Source organism: Excalfactoria chinensis, chromosome 1, assembly GCF_039878825.1.
Source record: "Excalfactoria chinensis isolate bCotChi1 chromosome 1, bCotChi1.hap2, whole genome shotgun sequence".
NCBI lineage: Eukaryota > Metazoa > Chordata > Aves > Galliformes > Phasianidae > Excalfactoria > Excalfactoria chinensis.
Window position 1 is genome coordinate 1,544,491 of NC_092825.1, and position 19,730 is coordinate 1,564,220.

The 19,730-nt window shown below is 42.2% G+C and overlaps 1 protein-coding gene across 1 annotated transcript in view; it reads right to left on the reverse strand.

The window, feature by feature from the left end:
- EXOC4 (exocyst complex component 4) overlaps positions 1–19,730 on the reverse strand; it is a 390,126-nt gene that overhangs the window by 313,931 nt on the left and 56,465 nt on the right. Inside the window, exon 7 of the mRNA XM_072356793.1 lies at positions 17,616–17,793. Coding sequence (XP_072212894.1) covers positions 17,616–17,793 — 178 coding nt within the window. The remainder of the gene's footprint in view (positions 1–17,615; positions 17,794–19,730) is intronic.

Consider the following 19,730-nt stretch of genomic DNA (forward strand, 5'->3'; position numbering starts at 1 on the left):
AGATGGACAGAAACAGTAAATTCGGGGCAGAGAGGAGGTTGGAGAATGAAGAAAACAAGTGAGCTAAACAGTGCAACAGCTACTGAACAGCCTCCGCATCCACCTCTGCCTCAAAAACAACACGGCCATTTGTTTAATCAATCGATCACAGGAAAATAAAGATATGAAAGGTTACGAGGAGAATAATTCCCCAAAACAAAGCAAAGGATCTCTTTGAGTCATGTACTGGAGAATTCAAACAACAAACCACACAAGCCAACACACTGGTGTGGCACTGGCACATTACCCTTCACAGCCTTTGGTGCAGCACAAGTCGTAAGGCGAAGTTTACTTCAAATAAACAACTTTTTCAAGGCTGAAGAGAAAACCAATGCAGAAGCAGGATTGACTCATGCCCACTGTTCTCCAAGCTGACACTCAATCTGCTGCAGTAATTCCCTCTTCAGGCAAGAGGGCTCTGAAAATATCAATTATTGCCATGGAAAAATGAGGTTGTTTACAGACTTTACATATACATGTATTGCATATACATACAAGATCTTCTTGCATGTAAGAAGGCAACAACAAAGTTGCTTACTGTACAACTGTGTGTACAACATGCATGGATTTTTTGAGTATGTCCATATCCTCTGGTAAAATATAATCAAGACCAGATAGAAACTAGAATTTGGAGCGTAACTTTTGGACAAGCGGATGGTCAGCCCTCCACCAACCAATGATGGGCTGTTCTCAGGACTGCAAAAATAAACTCAGGTTTAGCAAAGACTTCACAGAAACCTTTTCAGACTCGTTAAGAACATCAAGTCAGCTTTATTCTGCTAGGCCAGCACGTATTTTAAGTGGAGTCTCACAGGCAGTTCTGCTGGCTGGATTACTTGCACGAGCCAAATTTAGCAGGTGTATAAATGCCGGCATCATCACGATCTTCCTGTGATGCTGGCAATCACAGAATCATAAAGTTTGGGATAGAACTCCAAGATCACCAAGTCCAACCGCCATCTCAATATAACCATTATAAGTTTAGTACAACAAAACACAACTACAAACTCAGTTACAACCTAGGGAATCTAAAAAAGTTCACATTCGCCTCCAGATGCTCAATTTCTCTCCTTGGACAGACTAGACAACATGGTATCTTCTGTTGTTTTGTTGTTGCTTTTGTTTGGTTTTATTTAACTTTTTACCTTCTTTAGCACCATACAGACACAATCCCCTCAAACCTCCCACAGAATACCCAAGTTTGGCACTGCAAAGCTCTAAAAGAGCAGTAGCTTTTGCAACCACTGTCAGTGCAACAGAAGCATTTTCTCTGGGCCACCTCAACTCCTTCAACAGTACACGGAGTCTTTTCACACATGACATAAAATAAGACATGTTCCAGAAGTTCCAAGTCTGTACTCATAGAGGTATATCAAGCACCCTAGACACGTTCAAGACATCTTGTCTTTCCAGTATTTTAGCCCGGACTACTGAGAAGAAAAATTTTAGCAAGTGGAATGCACAGATGCGAGGTAACAGGAGAGCTGGGGGAGTGAGAGAGCCCTGTTAAACTCAGAAAAGAATGGGAACATGGAGAAGAGCAGCTCTTCAAAAGACTTTTCAACCACACGACAGCAAAGATTGTACAACATTCTTCAAAAAGTTTGCTTCTCCTCTCCCATTCCACTAAGGACAGTTACACTGAAGGAGGATTACGATTGCACTTCTACTAAATTACCCCTGCATTGAGTCAGAAGACTTGCAAACTGCACCACACGTGAGTCATTAAACCATTCAGCACTGGATATTCTAAGAATAAAAGCATCAGAATAAATACAAAACCAAAAAATCCAAGCCAACAACAAAATCAGCTACCACTTAAATACCACCTGCTCCTTGGTTCTTATTTTGCCCAACACAGACACGGTTACACGTAACTATCCAAAGTCTGCACTGCAGATTGGTTTGCAGATATGAGTTATTCAGGTCTTGATAAATTGGAATTATATTGAACATAAGGACAACTGATACCTGAAACTGCTCACCTAAAGCTGGATATGAACTTGTGTCCTGCAGTGCAGCTGGTGTTATAGTGGTCATCAAATGGATCCAATTGAGCTCCCTTTGCTTTTTCTCATTAAAGCTACTGTTTTGTCTTTATTTCAGGCAGCAGAACCAACATATTAGTCTGCTTCTCAGCCAAAAAAATAACAAAACACAATTAAGATCTCCCGAGTTAACAATATTGCTCCACTCCGACAGCATCCGCATGCTGCACTGCTCTACTTTCCAGCACTTACCCCTCTAGCAGACACTGACTTACAGTTCTGAGGATGCTGCTCCAGAGCGAAGTTGAAAGGATTCACACTCATTCTGTGCCATATTACAGAACAAAGCAAAAACCTCTCATGATCATTAACACAATATTATGTATCCAGGTGAACACATCCCTAATAGATCATGTAATAATCTTACACAGACCATGAAGAACTATTACGAGACTGTGTTTCTATACCACCCATTATTATGCAAACCTTTAACTCGATCTTTTATGGAATTGTTAATTATAACAATTTGCTCACAGCAAAGCTAAATGCAAAGGAAAAGACTGTTTAACAGAACCTTCAACATGAACCCTTGGCATTAAAAAAGTGCTAACGAAATACAAGGCTTGCACTTCTTGCTGATCACTGGATGCTGAACTGTTGGGAACACGTAATGCCAGGCAGAGCACAACCATCCACTCAACATGACAATACACACCTCTCAAAAGGCAGAACACTTTTTGTGACCTTGGAGATAAATCTCATAATCCCACTCTCATCTGCACCTGCTTTCCTTCATTTGAGTATTTGATGTTTGGATTTTCATTCAAATGACTTTGAAGAGAATGTCAACACATGTTTAGGTGGTCTTATAAGAAATAGGAAGTCATTTTAGTTTGACTACAGAATACACCTAAGCCCACCAATGCAATCAGACTAATATCTAGCTTCAGAAAATGCTATATATACACATATAAAAACCTTAAGGCGTGAAGAATACAAATGTAACAGTAGATACGCCAAATAAGAAACGAAGAACACTTCTCAAACTCCATCTCAGAAGAGCACAACATGAGCGTGCCTCTATCCTTCAATACCACCACTTCCCACAAAGCTGAATCAGAAGGTTGGTCAAACTTGGATTGCAACGTGAAGTTTTCCACTTAGCAATAGCGGAAACAAAGCCCAACTCAGAATTATTTTCACAACTTAACTGCAGCTAATAACCCCTGGATACTTATTTATTAACACTCCCCCAAGCATGAAGGCAAAGTAAAGATCTGAAACGTAAGTGCGAATGTATCTCCTAATCGCCTGATCCATGGATGCTAAGCACTGAAGGGACATGAAATGTGTTGGCTTTGTTGAGATGAAAGCCTCAAAGAAAGACACGGCACCTGTCCTATTGGAAATAAGTGTCCTTCACAACAGGTTACTCAACTACTGATGCTTTCAGGATGAAAATATGGCAAATATATAAAGAAAATAATGTATAAACACACCTGTGTGCATACAGTTGCTTGTCTTACACAACGCCTAAGAGCTCCAAGCCATGCAGCTTTAATAACAGCACAGCAGCAGAAACATACTGCTCATCATGGATGGAACCGCAATAGTTGAACTGAAGGTCAGGTAGCACACTGAAGGACATTGATAGCTTTGTCAGATGCAAGGAATCTGCAGAGATCAGCAGCACTTTCACTGCTCCATCACATAAGTTTTAGGTACACTCTCCACCACAGTCACCACACCCAAAGATCTCTGGTAATGTCTTAATTTTTCCACCATTATGAACAAGACAGGCTCTAAAGAAAAGACATCATCATGAGTTAAAGCAAATTATCAAGAGAGGTTAGCATGAGAGAACAATTCAAAGGCACCATAATTTATCACTCTGGCAGGTAACGTGCCTGGGAAATGCAGTTTTTCTAACAGGGCATCAGGCATGTGACACACTGATTAAACTGCAAGGCAACGTAGAGCCAAATCACTGTAATAAAGTGAGATCACCCTTTTACTGCATCCTCGCTAATCACGAGCAAGTCTGCTTGTTTTATTTCATTGTCCTTTGTGAATAAAAAGGGAATGATTTTTGATATTATGCTTAAGGAACCATTCTGACTTACTTACCTGCTGGGAGGTCTCACTGATTTGGGTTGTTCTCCTGGTCATATGCAACAATATCTGACTTGCTTAAGCCTGGGGGCAGGAAGAGGGTTGGGGATGGGGGAAATTAATGACACGTTTAAACTTTCTGCAGTTGAAATGAATCTGCCATGCAGTCAGGAGTCCTGTTTCTTGTTTCCATCTGAGGTGTTGCACAAGGCTGTAGGGCAGCCCTTGGAGAGGACAACCATTGGAGAGGACAACCTTGGAGAGCTCCCTATTCTCTACCTCCTGCCACGAGCCATTGGGATAGCAGGTTTGACCCAAGAGACTTGGCCATCAACATGCCTTCTTTAAAAGAAAAAAAGACGCAGGAATTGTTATGTTTCTCAGTGGTTATTGCAATGCAAAATTAGATGTGGGATTTTCAAATGAATCTAAAGCAATTAGTTGCCCAAGTCCCACTGGATTGTCAAGGGAGTTAGATCCTAAACGCCTTTGGCTCTTTTGGAAAACCCCATCCATCAAAGAAATTCATAGGGTGGCTCAATAACAACTATAGGGAAAAAAAACAAGTAATGAGCTCAGTCGAGTTTCGGAGCTATTTTCCCAGTATTTTACAGGGGCTCCTCAGCCACCACAACACTGTGAATAACAGCATCACCACCAAGTGACCAGAGACACTAAGACACAGAGTATTACTGAAAATCAAAAGCAACGCTCCAGTAAATAAAAGCGCCAGACCCACATCACTCAAGCCCCAGCATCTAAGCTAAGCACACATGTATTTTTCATTCTCCTCTTTTCATACTGCTCTTTGATGTTTTTTTCAAGCCTATGCTATAAATGTAAAGCAAAGGGAGTCCAGCTTTTATTACTGGAAAGAATGAATTAACAATGCAACACGTTTTATTATTATTTTAATCAGTTTCCAGCTCACAGCTTTACTCAGGGTACACCAACAATCACACATTTCTTAGTCTCTTTCCAGCAAACGAGGACCCCAAAGAGCTACGCAAGGCATTTAATTACATTCTAGGTGTAGAATGACTGTATACGGGTCACGTTTAATTAACCAGTTCTCTCATCTCCCCCTTTTCTCAGGTGAAAACGGGTTGCCATGGCTCCTAGCATAGACACTGTTACATTTGTTTAAGAACAACAATTAACATGCAGATTATTGAATTAATAATACTATTATTTTCACATACGTAGCCTATATTTTGATAGATGTGGGCCATATTCAAAGAAAAGGCAAGAGAAAAATAGAGGGTTTGCCCATAGATGACCAAAAAGCCCTACAGAGGGCTACCACCACCTGCATTTGTCACATGAAATCATAGAATCATAGAATGGCCTGGGTTGAAAACGACCACAATGATCATCCAGTTTCAACCCACTGCTGTGTGCAGGGTCATCAACCACCAGACCAGGCTGCCAAGAGCCACATCCAGCCTGGCCTTGAACGCCTCCAGGGATGGGGCATCCACAGCCTCCTTGGGCAACCTGTTCCAGTGTGTCACCACCCTCTGAGTAAAAAACTTCCTCCTAATATCTAACCTAAACCTCCCCTGTTTTAGTTTAAAATCATTCCCCCTTGTCCTATCACTATCAACCCTCATAAACAGCCATTACTCCTCCTATTTATAAGTTCCCTTCAAGTACTGGAAGGCCATAATAAGGTCTCCCTGGAGCCTTCTTTTCTCCAAGCTAAACAAGCCCAGGTCCCTCAAGCTTTCCTCATAGGAGAGGTGCTCCAGCCCTCTGATCATCTGAGTGGTCTTCCTCTGAACCTGCTCCAAGAGTTCCACATCTTTCTTGTGCTGGGGGCCCCAGGACTGGATTTAACATATTAGTAAATGTGGTAACTGACTGGTCAGTCATCAATATAGCAGGCTAATTTAGGTATATGGAATTGAAGAGCTGTGTCACCAAGCTTGGAAATTCAAGCTAGATGGGGACTGTAGCAGAACAAACCTGCATATGAAACTAAATTGAGACTCATCCTCTCTCTGAAGTTGGCACACCAAGACAACAGGAATGCTAGGAGAATAGAGAAGGAGTACTACTAAGAAATAGAGGTCTGGTAGAAATACACCATTTTTAAACCATTCTTCCTTGGAAGATGTAAGATATTCTCTATAGACAGAAAACAGAGTGCCCACAAAAATAAGCATCATCAGGATTTCTATTACTTTGGGGGTAAGATGGGTGGTTACAGCCATTCTCACCTTTCTTTTGTGCATAACCAGTATTGAAATCTTATTCCAACTCAGATAAAGCCTGTTTTGGAGGCTGTGTTTGTTGAAGGAATAAGGGTTGGGTGTTCCACAAAGTCCAGCTTAACAGGGAAGATGGATTTCCAGAAACAGTGTAGAGTTATTCAGAATTTATGTAAATCCCCACACCAACTTCCATTAGTTACCGCTGGCTCTTGGCCAATCAAAATACAGAGATTGGCACGCTGCGTGGCTGGAGGAACACTCATTAAATTATTATGCAAATTGGGATGCTGTTTTGTAAGGCAAAAGGAAGCGCGGGTTTAAAACTTGTTTTTTGGTGTCACCAATCACACGAGTCCAACCAGCAGGCACAACAGTCCTTTAGTACCAAGAGTTAAAACTGGATCCACTGATCCGCAACCTCATCAGCTGCGAAGAATCTGAAAGCATGTAAAACCAAGAAAAAAATAAAGGCAGATCGTTAACCACACAAAACAATGTTAAACTTTGATTTTAGTTCATACTTACAAAACAGCCTCCCTGTCCAATTTGCTAAGAGTCAGATGTTTATAATAGAGAAATACGTATCAGCCCATTTCAGCCCGTGTCACATCAGCATCTCCCACGTTGATTTGTTCCAGTCAATCTTGAGTTGCTCTTTATTTTTTTTTAAGCTCATGGTTAGATGTCAGCAGCTGCCATTATCAGAACACTGAGGAGAGCAACAGAAGGATTTGGAGGTGGAGAAGAGTTGTTTGTTCTCAGTGCAAGTTGGGAGTTCGTCATTCCCAGCAAAGCACGCAGGCTTTGAGCTCTTCAGACTCTGTCAGTCCAGAAATCACTGGTGAATCATCAGCCACTTGCTGGTGGTTTGTAATATACCATTACACAATATATATAGAAGCAGAGATTATGTTCCCTGAGCGCTTGGGATAAAAGATGGTGAAAACTTGGCACAGCAGAAGTTGCTCAAGCCGAAGAATATATGTGAATTATGAGAAAATAACAAGGTTGACTCTGTTTTAATACTTTCTCACTCATGTACGTACCCTCTCTCTACCCGCTTCAGACTCAAGCCTTCAGTTTCTATAACCAGAGTTCACAAAATCCACTGAGAAAATAACGCACATATAAACCCAGTGAGATATTACTCAAAATCAGTGAGAACTACGTGCAGACTTGCTAAATAAAGCCACTTGAAAAGGCAGCTGGTCAGCGAGACCATGAAAGAAAGCACCAAATAAGCAGAATATTGAAGCCTGTGGATTGTCACCAAGGCGTTAATTGAAACACCAAATTTTAAGTGTTGGGTGTTATGCATATTCATGCCCCGATTCTCAGCAATGCAGAACATCCACAATGTCAAGAGGAACAAAAAGCTCAAGAACTCTGAATAAAGCCAACCAAAAAGCTCACACAGTAGACTCCCTCCTTCTGCAGTATCAAAATTCAAACCAAAACTAATAAGTGTTTCCAAACCTTTCAGTGGTGGTGTGTTTTTTTTCTCACTCATTCAAACATCAGCGTCCCCATGTGTAAAACACAGAATGGCATCACCCTGGTGAGATCAGATGACTTAAGTCACTTTGATGATGAGAAGCATGCTGTGAAATAGATGTTCCTAAAACATTTTATGCATACTACTACAGATCCACAGCACGTTTCAAAGTGCTGCAGACGTGCCTGAAGCTGCAGCAGCAACACTTTACCGAGTGTATGTGCACAGACTCGCATCTGCCTTCACAAATGGAAAGGAGCTGTTGTTTTCCCAGCCATAGTATTACATCTTTGCTTATGTATCCACATAAATGCCGGACTTTCTCTTCTGCCCTGCAAGGCTGTGGATGCCTCCTCCCTGGAAGCATTCAAGGCCAGGCTGACTGTGAGCAGCTTATTCTGGTGAGAGGTGACCCTGCCTATAGTGGGGGGGAGGGGTTGGAACTTGATGGTCTGAAAGTTCCCTTTCAACCCAAACCCATTCTATGATTCTGGCTGGAGACCTGAAGCAAGGCTGAGAAAGAGTGTGATAATGGTGAAAGAAGGAGAAAAGAGGTGGAAGAAAGGCGTGCATGTGTTTGCAAGAAAGCAGCAGTGGGTGTGCAGAATGAAAGAGAAAGAAAAGAAATGAATATTCTTGCAGCCCTTTTCTGAATATGATGCATGAAGTGTGGCAATTTCCAACTGAGGAGGACTGAGCATCATCACTCACTTTGCTCTCAGTCCTAGGAATCAGTTGCTAAGGGCTCACCTGCAAACACTGCCATCTATGAGCATAATAACAAAGAAAAGTTAACAGGAGGAGAAACTTAAGAAAACTTTACCCAACACGATTCCACACCTTCCTCCATCACCAAATTACTGAAGAAAATCACGCAGGCCTCCAGAAAAACAAAGTTAAGATTTCATATCGAGAAAGAAACAGCAGGAGCTGGTAAACTTCAGGGGAAAAAAAAACAAAGATTCTACCTTAGCATTTTGTAAATGTCATGCATGTTAAACACAACAAGGGCACAGCGCAGGAGTGGAAAGGCTTTTAAGCACAACAGTTTCCAAACATTTCCCTAGGATCTCAGCTAGTCTGTAACATTAGCAGGAATTTGCCTGCATGAATCCCTCATGCACTGCTGTCAGATTAGACGCCTTGCAGAGAGGACATGATGAGTGTTTGGCCTTTTCCCATTCACAGCATTTTTATGATGCTAGGAAGAGTGTGTCTCACTGCCACACAGGGACCAAGTGTGAATAACGTCAGCACATCAAAAGTAGCGTGCTTTTATAGTCCTATAAAACATGTCTACAAATGCTGATGAATTACTTGTAGTCTCTCCTAATTCTAGCTGACAGCGGAAATAAAGTGCAGCAGACACTGATAGTAACTGGGTAAAAAAAAACACATCAGACCTAGCAAAACTGTTTGAGAATCTAGGGAAATGGCTACAACTAAAGACACTGCATGTATCTACAGCACATTACTGTTTCTTTACTGTTTCTTCTATGTCAGAGAATCACAGAATGACTTAGGTTGGAAGGAAGCCCAAGGATTATGAAGCTCCAACCCCCTGCTTGGCAGGACCACCAACCTCCACATTGAATACCAGCCCAGGCTGTCCAGGGCCCCATCCAACCTGGCCTTGAACACCTCCAGGGATGGATGGGGCATCCACAGAACTGTCTGGGCAGCTGTTCCAGCACCTCACCACTCTCATAGTAAAGAACTTTCCCCTGACATCCAACCTAAATCTTCCCACCCACCACTTCAAACCATTTCCCCATGTCCTGCTATTATCTACCCTTTCAAAGTGTTGGCTCCCCTCCTGTTTGTAGGCTTCCTTTAGGAACTAGAAGGCTGCAATGTGGTCACCCCAAAGCTTTCTCTTCCCCAGACTTCTTCTCTATCTTCCATTCTATGATTCTATGATTCTATGATTTCTTCTATATCATCCCATAAATTAACAGCTGCGGAACATGAAGGCTAAGGAGCAATTCACAGGCTGGGAATTTTGTACATTTTTGTATGGAATGCCCATATTGTTGATGACAATTTGAAACACAGCCTTCACACCAGGCTTGGCGGCCACTCAACAACCTTCATACCCATCTTCTGAGAGCTTCCAATTTGCTAAGGAAAGACTTTTAAGCGACAACGTTGGAAAGAAGCTTAAAAAAAAAAAGGAAGGTTTCTGTACTCTCGATCTGTACACATTAGAGAGCATTTGACAGTGGACAAGGATTCAGAATGCACAGGTTCCATTCATATTGCCAAAATTTGAAGGGTATTTCTGACCCTTTTACAGAATCGTCTGAATTGAAAGGGACCATTACAAGCCATCTACTCCAAATACCCTGCAATGAACAGGGACACCTACAGCTGGACTAGATGCTTGGAGTCCATCCAGCCTGAACTCAACCTCTGGGCATCCTGTGCCAGTGCCTCACTACCCTTACCTTAAAGAACTTCTTCCTTATATCCAGCCTAAATACTCCTTCTTTTAGTATCAAACCATTTCCCCTTGTCCTCAGAGCACACTTTCTTACAACCTAGCAGAGCTGATTTCTGCTTCAACATCTACCTAAAACAGTCTTCTGAAATCACTTACTGATGGAGCTCTTGGCAAGAAGTTTTGCACCTTTCTCCTCATGTAAAATACAGTCTTTAAGGGGCATGAAGGGGGGGGGGGATATGTATATGCTTGTAATTCACTGATATGCACTGAGTTACTTAAATATTTATAAAATCCTGCAAGACTTTATAACTCCATTGCCATGCTCAACTTCTAGAAGGGAAATCCACCCACACTGAAGAGCCCCTCAAGTTCACTGCAGCTTGAGACTCAACAGTGTGGCCAGAAGATGGTTATTTTTTTCCCTTGCTCACATACCAGCAAGGATTTCATTACATGAGCTCATCATTTTAAATCTCCCAAACCATGAGCCCAGTGACCCCTTCTGCAATAAAATGCACAAGTGTTTGTACACTGTTCAAATACCTCATTCTTATGCAGGGCTTTATCTCTTTGAACTTTAAAGTAAACGTTAGTGTTTATCAAATAAATTGGATCAACAGCTCTGGGATACACATGACTGCTGAAATAAAAGCTGGAGCGTAGAATTATTCTCACCTATTTCTGCTGTGTCACCACGCTAATACAGCACAGTTCAATTAACGAGGACCATTCCTGGGGAAAAACAATAACCCAGCATTCATAGTTCAGCCCTGGACTTCTTCCAGGTATCTGTTACCAAAGCCATTCAGTCAGTTTTAAACATACTTCAGCAAGAATCATTCGGTGATAAGGAAAACAGATCGATGTGAATTTCTGCTTCACATTCTTTGCTTTTGACAGCAAACTGTGCCATTGCTACCTCGTTCTTTGCCCTTCCAATTGCATAATGCACTCTATACTATGACACTTTGCACTTGACAACTTTGTCACCTTTACCTGGGCAATTTTAGCCATCCTGAATTCACAGCACATCTCTTCGGGAGCTTAAGTACCCAATTACTTCCTGATTGAAAGCATAAGGAGATAACTTGAACCATTAGATAAGTTGGAACAAGTCTATCAAACGCATTAGCTCAAAAGATATCACATATCATTGTAAAGTAAACTCAGTGTGAGCAAAGTTTAAGGAAACACCTTCCTGCAATGTTATCTTGTCCCTTCTTGGATTCAAACAGACGACATTTATCCTGGCCCATACACTTTCACTGCAAGTTTTTCATGCTTCTAGTAGGGGGGAAAAAAAAAGTCATGTAACACTCAGTGCGCTAGATTTCTTACTAAATAATGCATGCTATGAGTTCACTTCCAATAAGAGATGGGGAAAAAACATGCCAAGTTGCCTGCTCTGTAATTATTTAAATTCCAATTTTCAATATCAGCATCCTGGAGAGCATAGCACTCTCTCTCTCCCTCCTTTGTGCACCCAAGACTGAAACGGTGTTTTTCAAATGCTGAACAAAAATCACTTTCACAGCCATCATCCTCTCAGCTAAATGAGAGATGAGCATTAATGAGACAAAGCAGGCAGGAGTCCGAGGGCATCAGTTCCACACATTTAAGATCACTTAAAGGGAACCAGAAAAACTGTCAGGCAGATTATTTTGAAGGCAACCATGAAACCATTAATTTCCCCAAGACAATGTTCTGATAAATAATGCTACTGCACGTCCAGGATATTACCTGGTGAACTTCCCAGATGTGACGACTGTTTCACGTATTGCTATGACATTTCAACTAGTATTTATGACATATTAACACTAACACTTCTCATACAAGAGTCTTACCTTCTTAGAATTAACTGTGCCATAAATAGTTAATTCATCCTTTAAATGCAAAGCTTCAGCAAAGAGAGATTTGAAATCCTATTCTAGACTACATACTTCTTAACTGAATGAAATCACTACTGCAGAGATTCAGGGCTCACGATAGGCGACCACTCCTGAACTGCTTTTAGCATCACCATCCATTTCAAGTAAGCTTTTTACACTGCTGCCAGGACTGTGCTGATCCACCTAGGTTGAGCAATAAGCCACCTGGTTTTTGCATGAGTGCTCTGAGGTGCTGCTCCACATAGCAGCTTTGGCTGAGTAACGAGGCAGATGCCAATATAAACCCTTTGCTTCCCTCTCTTCCCCTATGCCAACACTGACATAGTTCAGGGACCTGAGCAAGCAGAATATGCAGCCAGCAGAAAACATCTGGACAAACCAAATCCCTCAAATTAGGTACCTGCAAGGAAAATGAGCAATGCCAGAAGAAGAGAAGTATCCTCAGATGTGGAGGTGGAAGAAGTGGTATCACAGCACAGCTGACAGATCTGCACGGCCTGCTGTGGAGTTGAACCCTCTCTACACCTCTTCCAGGGGATGCAATGGGGGTAAATCAAGTGACTGCTCAACCCCACCGCCTTACCCTGCTTAAAGCAGCAGTGTTATTTTGCTGTTAATATATCCACATGGAGCACGGCAACTACAAGTGAAGCCCAGCTTTTCAGCAGCACATCACACCAGACTTAGCTGCATACTGCAGAACTGCTCCATCTCCCTGCTTGAGCCATGGAAATGTGCTGCTCCCCTTTAAAGGGAAGAAAATGCCACACACCTTCTAGGCAGAAGAACATAACAAGTAAAGGAAACAGGTGCATTGTTCAAGAGTTTCTGGTACTTCCAACTCTGCAGCAACAGAACAGAAGCATGCTGGCAGAGGACAGCCTTCAGTTTCTCCTGTCACAACTTTCTTATGCTTTCAGCAACGCTTAGGCTGCTAAATAACAATGTTTTCCAAAAACACCTGACAGCATCAAACAAAATACCACAAAACAGGGACAGAAGCAGTCTGAATGTTTGTGTACTGTCCCCCCTGGTGCTTCTATAGACATTAGGTACATCCCCACAGCACTGATGTGAATTTCCTTCTCTTCCGGAGCAGAAAGAAATCAGAGATCGGCCACCTCCTTAAAGGGCTGAGAACTGTCAACTACAAACATCACTACTACAAAAGAAAAGATCTCTTCCTTGGAGGCAAACAGCACTGGCATAAGCTAATAACAGGATACTGAGGATGCATGGAGATGTCACGATTTGTGGGCATTTTCTCCAGCAGCAGGGTACTGCACTCATACAAAAGCTGACAGGATGATCACCCTGTCACCAGGAAGGTGACATTTCTGAAGAAGCTGAATGAACACTGGTATTATTCAGCAGGGACAAACGCCTCTCTCTCATCCCGGTATCAAAAGACAGTGCTAAGAAAGAAAAAAAAAATGGTGAATGAGCTGTTAAGTGTTCTGCAATGAATAACAGCAGGAAAGAACCAGCACACCAAGTATCCATTGCTGCTGTGGCAAGTCCTCTGCTAGCCCCCTCACTCCCCGAACTCTAACACAACAGGACAGGTGTGCCTGCTTTTAGCCCAAGGACATGGGAGGGTTGCTCCAAAAGTAACACCTCTCATTTTCTTATGTTGGCTCACAGCATCACAGCCAGATGTTGGTGATATGGAAGTAGAGGTTGAACTTCCCCACCAATATTGGTGTTACATTTAGTTGCCGCGTACCAGATGGCAGCAGAGGTGCAGTCTAACAAAATGATGTCTGACACTGGGAACGAAGAGTGGATGCTGCACAGCAAGGGAGTATGTCACGGGTTACCTAGATTTACCTGTATCCATGTGATGAGTTTCAGCAGTGGCGACTGTGGGTCACCTCCACTGATACAGATATCTACAAGCATGGCATGAAGGTTCATGTTCATCGTTGGTGAAAATACACAACTCGTAGTGGTGACTGTGTTGTAAGACAGTGTTTTGCAGCTGAGAATTTGCTCTGTCAAAGAGCATTACTCTTTGCATCTGTTCTATTTTCCATGGCAATAAATAAGAGGCATTACTTTCAAAGCAACCTAGGTATATCACTGTGCCTCTCACGCAATGCAATACTTCATGATTTGGGATGGGAGGACACCACGTACATACACTGAACAGTGGCAGAACACTCAGAATTCCTTCCCTGTGCAGTCCTGAAGGAACTACTCACAGCAGTACAGCTCTGAGGGCTGCTCTCACACAGCTCACAGCACTCCCTCCGACCAAGCACTTGGTCCTACAACAAGTATGCTCCTTAGAACGCTATTTTCAGATGGAAGTTTTTCACCCAGAGGGTGGTGATGCACTGGAACAGGTTGCTCAAGGAGACTGTGGATGCCCCATCCCTGGAGACGTTCAAGGCCAGGCTGGATGTGGCTCTGGGCAGCCTGATCTGGTGGTTGGCAACTCTGCACATAGCAGGGGGGTTGAAACTGGATGATCATTGTGGTCCTTTCCAACCCAGGGCATTCTGTGATTCTATGACCCCACTCATTTCCACAGTGAAGAGCTAAATTAACTGCATGCATAAAATAACACATTAAAACATAAACAACTTCCGCACCTCTCTCTTGTTGGTATGGCAATACTACTCCAGGCAAGGCTGGCTCTGGTACAAATAACTTCAAGCTGTGTTTTACCAAACAAGGCTGCTCTAATATTTTGACAAACTGATTTTTTTTTTGTTGGTTTGTTTTCTGGCAGCCAGCTCTAAAAGGTCACTCTGTCTTTCTCCCGATGACTTCAGTATTATTCTTTTATTATTCACAGAGAAGGTCAAAAAATATATCTACACGCTCAGTATCTGAACGCTGCATGGCTTTGAACCACCTCGCTAATACCACACCACGGTGATTTGTGTTGTTATTAGGCAGCACTCAGAAATCCAGCTAAACAAAAAAAAAAAAACAAGAAAAAAAAAAAAAAGGACAATTTCCAGCCTGCTGTGAGCACACATTATGACTTCAGTACAGAGCTATAAAGAGATAACCTTGCTGTAACATATTTCACATGCAGAGACGCACAATGTGTGCGTGGAAGAGATTATCTGCGTGAATTACAGAGCCATGTGGTACTGCTCCAGCACTGTGAATAAGTTTCATTCATTATGACCTGCAGGAATTGCATCGTTTCCCCGATGCACCCCACCACTAACCTGCTTCCTCCACGTTTTCACCTTCCCCCAGCTGCATTTAAAATGAGTACTTTTACAACAGTTTTCTGCTCTCCCCCTTGCCACAAATGCAAAATCTCCACTCACAAAATTACCCCTAATTGAAAACACGACAAGGAAATTACTTTGTCTTGGGCTCAGAGAAAATCCATTCCTATGAACACACACACACAAACCAACCCCCAAGGTTTTGAACAGAGAAATAGAAGCTTTCCTCCTCTCCAATCAGCCGATGCTCATCTCTTACCCTAAAACTGCAAGAGATCACAGAATTTTTAAGTGCAGCTTTTGTGCACTGGCAAAGCTATCTGTGGATCTTATAGAAGCTTTTCAGGCTCCTCCTGACACTTGTGCCGTCACACCAATAGCAATGAGATCCTTGCAGCTGGGCTGTTACATTTTCCTCGGCATTTTCTTTTATTTTTTTCTGTAGAAGGTTTTGTTACATATTTTCTCCCTAATAAAGAAAGCTCACTCACTCTGTACGTGCACACCCACATATGCTTCTGTACAAAAGTTTTATCGATGTTATTTTGTAATAGCCAGTGTAACTCACTCCTCTCTTAACCACTCATGAGGAATGAAACCATCACAAGCCCTCACTGATAAGGGGTTCTTACCAGCCTTGTCATTCTGCCTCACCGGAGATAAAATCTTGGAGGATTTTTAGTCCCGGGTCTTGTCCCGCTACAGCAAAGTTTGCACAATTCAAAGCTCTTAAAGGATTTCTCGACCTTGTGTATGACAGTAAGATGGCTGGAGATACTCACTGCCAAACCCCTTCCTCCTGTCCTGAAGTTTTGATGGGCCAAATAAGCCTCAATTTTATGACACTCCTTTGTTTAGAAAATCTATCATTAACCTCTGTCTGGATATTCCCAATCACATTTTTCCTACAATACTGAAGGAAGGTGAAAATCCTTTACAAAGGCATGTAAGTGGATAAGAAGGCAGTGGGTGTGATCAAAAATCCAATACAATATATTTGCCAAGTCCAAGAAGTGTCTAAATTCACAGTGTGCATGCAGTTGGCCATATCTGTGTAAGTAAAAATCCTATGGGCATCATTCCGTAGTATAGAAATGAGATCAATTCAAGAGGAAAGGCATTACAACAGAGGTGTGATGACAAAAGGACTGGCACAATAGAGAGGTGCTATAAAGGAAGGGAAGAAGATTGCTTGCTTGCATCAGATCATTCCAGGTTTACAGGGGAAAGCTTCAAAAAGAGGAATCTCCAGGAAGAGGTCCTTCCCCAGTGGCAGACAGCCCTTAAATGAGGTCTAAGAGAGGTGCAGCCAGGCTCCACTCCTCACAGTTGGACAGGTGAATTGCCCTCACCTGTACTCCCAGGGCTGAGCAAGTCCTTTCCCCAGGTGCTCAATCAAGTGGATCAGGCAGTGACTCAACAGTCACCATAAACACAGTCCAATAAGCCTTTAGAGAAACAGGAATAGACCTGTGCCCTACAATGAAAGTGTGTGTTCAATGTTGGAGACAGTATTTTTCAAGAACAGGACGGAGGTGAAATGACCGACATAAATCTTGTAAACAGTTCCAGGTTAATTTCTTCGACCTCCTCTAGAAAACAATGGGTGAGCCATACATTCCTCTACATGGAAAGGATTCAAAATGTAAAAAGTGGGGGGGAAAAAAAAAAAGAAAAATCTACTGATCGTGTGTTAACCTCACAAAAAGAATGAGCGAAAAGTCGTGTGACAGACAGCTCTGCTGCTCAGATGCTACGGTGATAGGCGTGGTACCAAAATAGAGTCTAAGCAAGGTTCAGCTTTAGCATGCTATGGTTTAGAATATGAATCAAACAAGGCTTCCCTGAAAACATGCTGGCAGCTACTGTCTCAGCTGACTACAACCAAGGCGTAATGACAAGGGAAGACAAGCGATTAGAGCAGTGACACTTAATGAGACAGGCATGGCATGGGAACATGGAACAAAAGTGTCACTATCTGAAAGCTTCTGTTAAATCACTCAATAGACAAAAGGAATCAACTACTCCATACACTGTAAGGGTGAATCCATAGTTTTTGTTTCACTGGTATTTAAGCTCTTTGGAATCTAGAAGTTTGCTAGGAACATGTCCATTCACCATAAGTCGAGACAACTTCCAGTGCAGCTGTCCTTTGAGCATAACAGAACTGTTTGCTGTGGTATTCTGGTTTAAAAAGCTGTTCTTAGCCAGAACTGCCCATCTGACAGACTCTTACCTGCAAGACATCTTGGATCTTCACCCACACATCAACCATGTCGTAGAGCTTGATATCACCATCATACTGGCTGCAAGGAGAGGCCACTGTTTGTTGAAGGTGTCCAAGGACTACAGAGTGAGCAGCAGCCACAGCGTTGAATTTGTCAAAGAGAAGCTCCAGCAGCTCCAACAGCAACCTGAAAGGGACAAAAGCAACATCCACTCAGTTTCCAGAATACACAGTAACCGTGTTGTAAGGCAGCATATCAGGGCAATTGGCAGGAATCAGAAGATCTTGACTTCAGACTCAGTTCTGAGACAACCAAGCAGTCCACAACAGAGCATCAATCCTTCTGTGGCCTCTAGGGGACTAGCTCAAGTTTCATACCTCGTTACTTCCTACCAACTTCCTTTTTGCACTCCCCTCTATATCCGAGCTGCTCATCTTTAACGTGCTCTGCCTGGGGTGCAGGAAAGACAAATGCATTCCTAACTTCAGAACACTTCAATGCTGTGACATTATAGATCATTTCAAGGTTCCAGAGAGGCTACCTGCTTTTTCTCCAGAAGACAGGAAGAGTATCAACTCAATAAACGTTTACTTACCCATACAAACATCATGTAAGATATTCATCTTAAATTATGAAATGAGCAGCATGGAATGTTTTAAACATGAAAGATCAAGAACAGATTAAACAACATGAAACATAAAATACAACAGCTCATCAGCTGCTTAAGTTATAAAGATTTTATTACTAAGTGTAAGGAGCTACAGCTACCACCTCAACATATCACCTGCTCCTATAGCTTCTTTATAGCCCAATTATTGTAATTAATGCACATCTGCAAAGTCCTACATATTCTGTGATAAAGCATCACCTTTGATCACATTATCTGAAAAAAGGAAAATGTGGATAATTTCACTGCTTTTTAATGAGCAATTCAAGTCCACACGTAACCCCAACAAAATGTGAGGTTAACACTTCCCAAATCCATATGTTATCTGCTTGTGAGCTCTGACAGACAGGCTCCATCCCATTTAACTAAAGCAGTCAGGAATTATCACGCACTTGCTGTGTCTCACCATCAGAAGGACAGAAGGGCTGCAGGAGAAGCAGAGCTGCCTCTGCTCGTTAACCATCACACTGCAGCTTTCTGTTAACAGCCACTAACAAGGTGCTCATTCATGCCTCAGCCACTTCAGTTCAAGGGTGCAGACCTCCTGTTACATCAGCTGTTTTAAGCCAGAAGCTGGATAGTTAACTGGAAAAGCTGTTGTACATTTGCAAGAATAGCCCAGACATGATGTTGTGGCTAAAACCACTTATCTCAGATTAAACTTCTATTCTGCCAAGGACAGAGGCTAGTTATTATTTAAAATAATAAATAAAACAGACACATAAAGCCCATCAGCTCATTGTGTGTCATGCATCCATCATCATTTGACATAAACGTGTACAGCATTATACAGCAGTCTATCAAGGGTCTCATATGGACCATCCCCATTAACCTACGCAGCCCGATGGTTAAAGTGAAAACACCTTGATTGAACTGCAAGGGCTGTGGGATAAGTCCAGGAAGGTGCAGCAAGGAACATTTCAAGTGGCCAAGAATGTGTTCACGTTAATCATCAGTTACTGTGGTATATAAAAGATACACAGCGAGATCAACTGTCATCCTAAGTGACTGTGTAACCAAGACACACGTTGAAGCAATCCAAAATAAACTGGTATGAATATTTCTTTCTTTTAAGAAAAGTAAGAAATGCCTGAAGAAAAAGTACTGAGAGAGAGCACACTACTGTTTTTATCTTTTATAACCCCTTAGATATTTAAATAAGACACTGTCAGGGGATATAGAGCAGCATAAAAGATATACACAAACGATAAAGGAAAATCTAGCATGGAAGACATTCTCTTCCATTTAGGTTTTGTTTAAATCTTAATAACTATCGAAGCTAAACAGAAAAGTTGCTCCTGTGGAATGTCCTACACAGCTTCAGCCTTCTCTGAATGCTCTTGTCCTGTCACCAGTGGTACCAGTGAAGACAACAGGGGAACGCGCAGCCAAGGCTGTCTGAAAACCACCCTGCATTATTTAAGCAAGTACCTGGTCCAGCTTATTACAGGACATG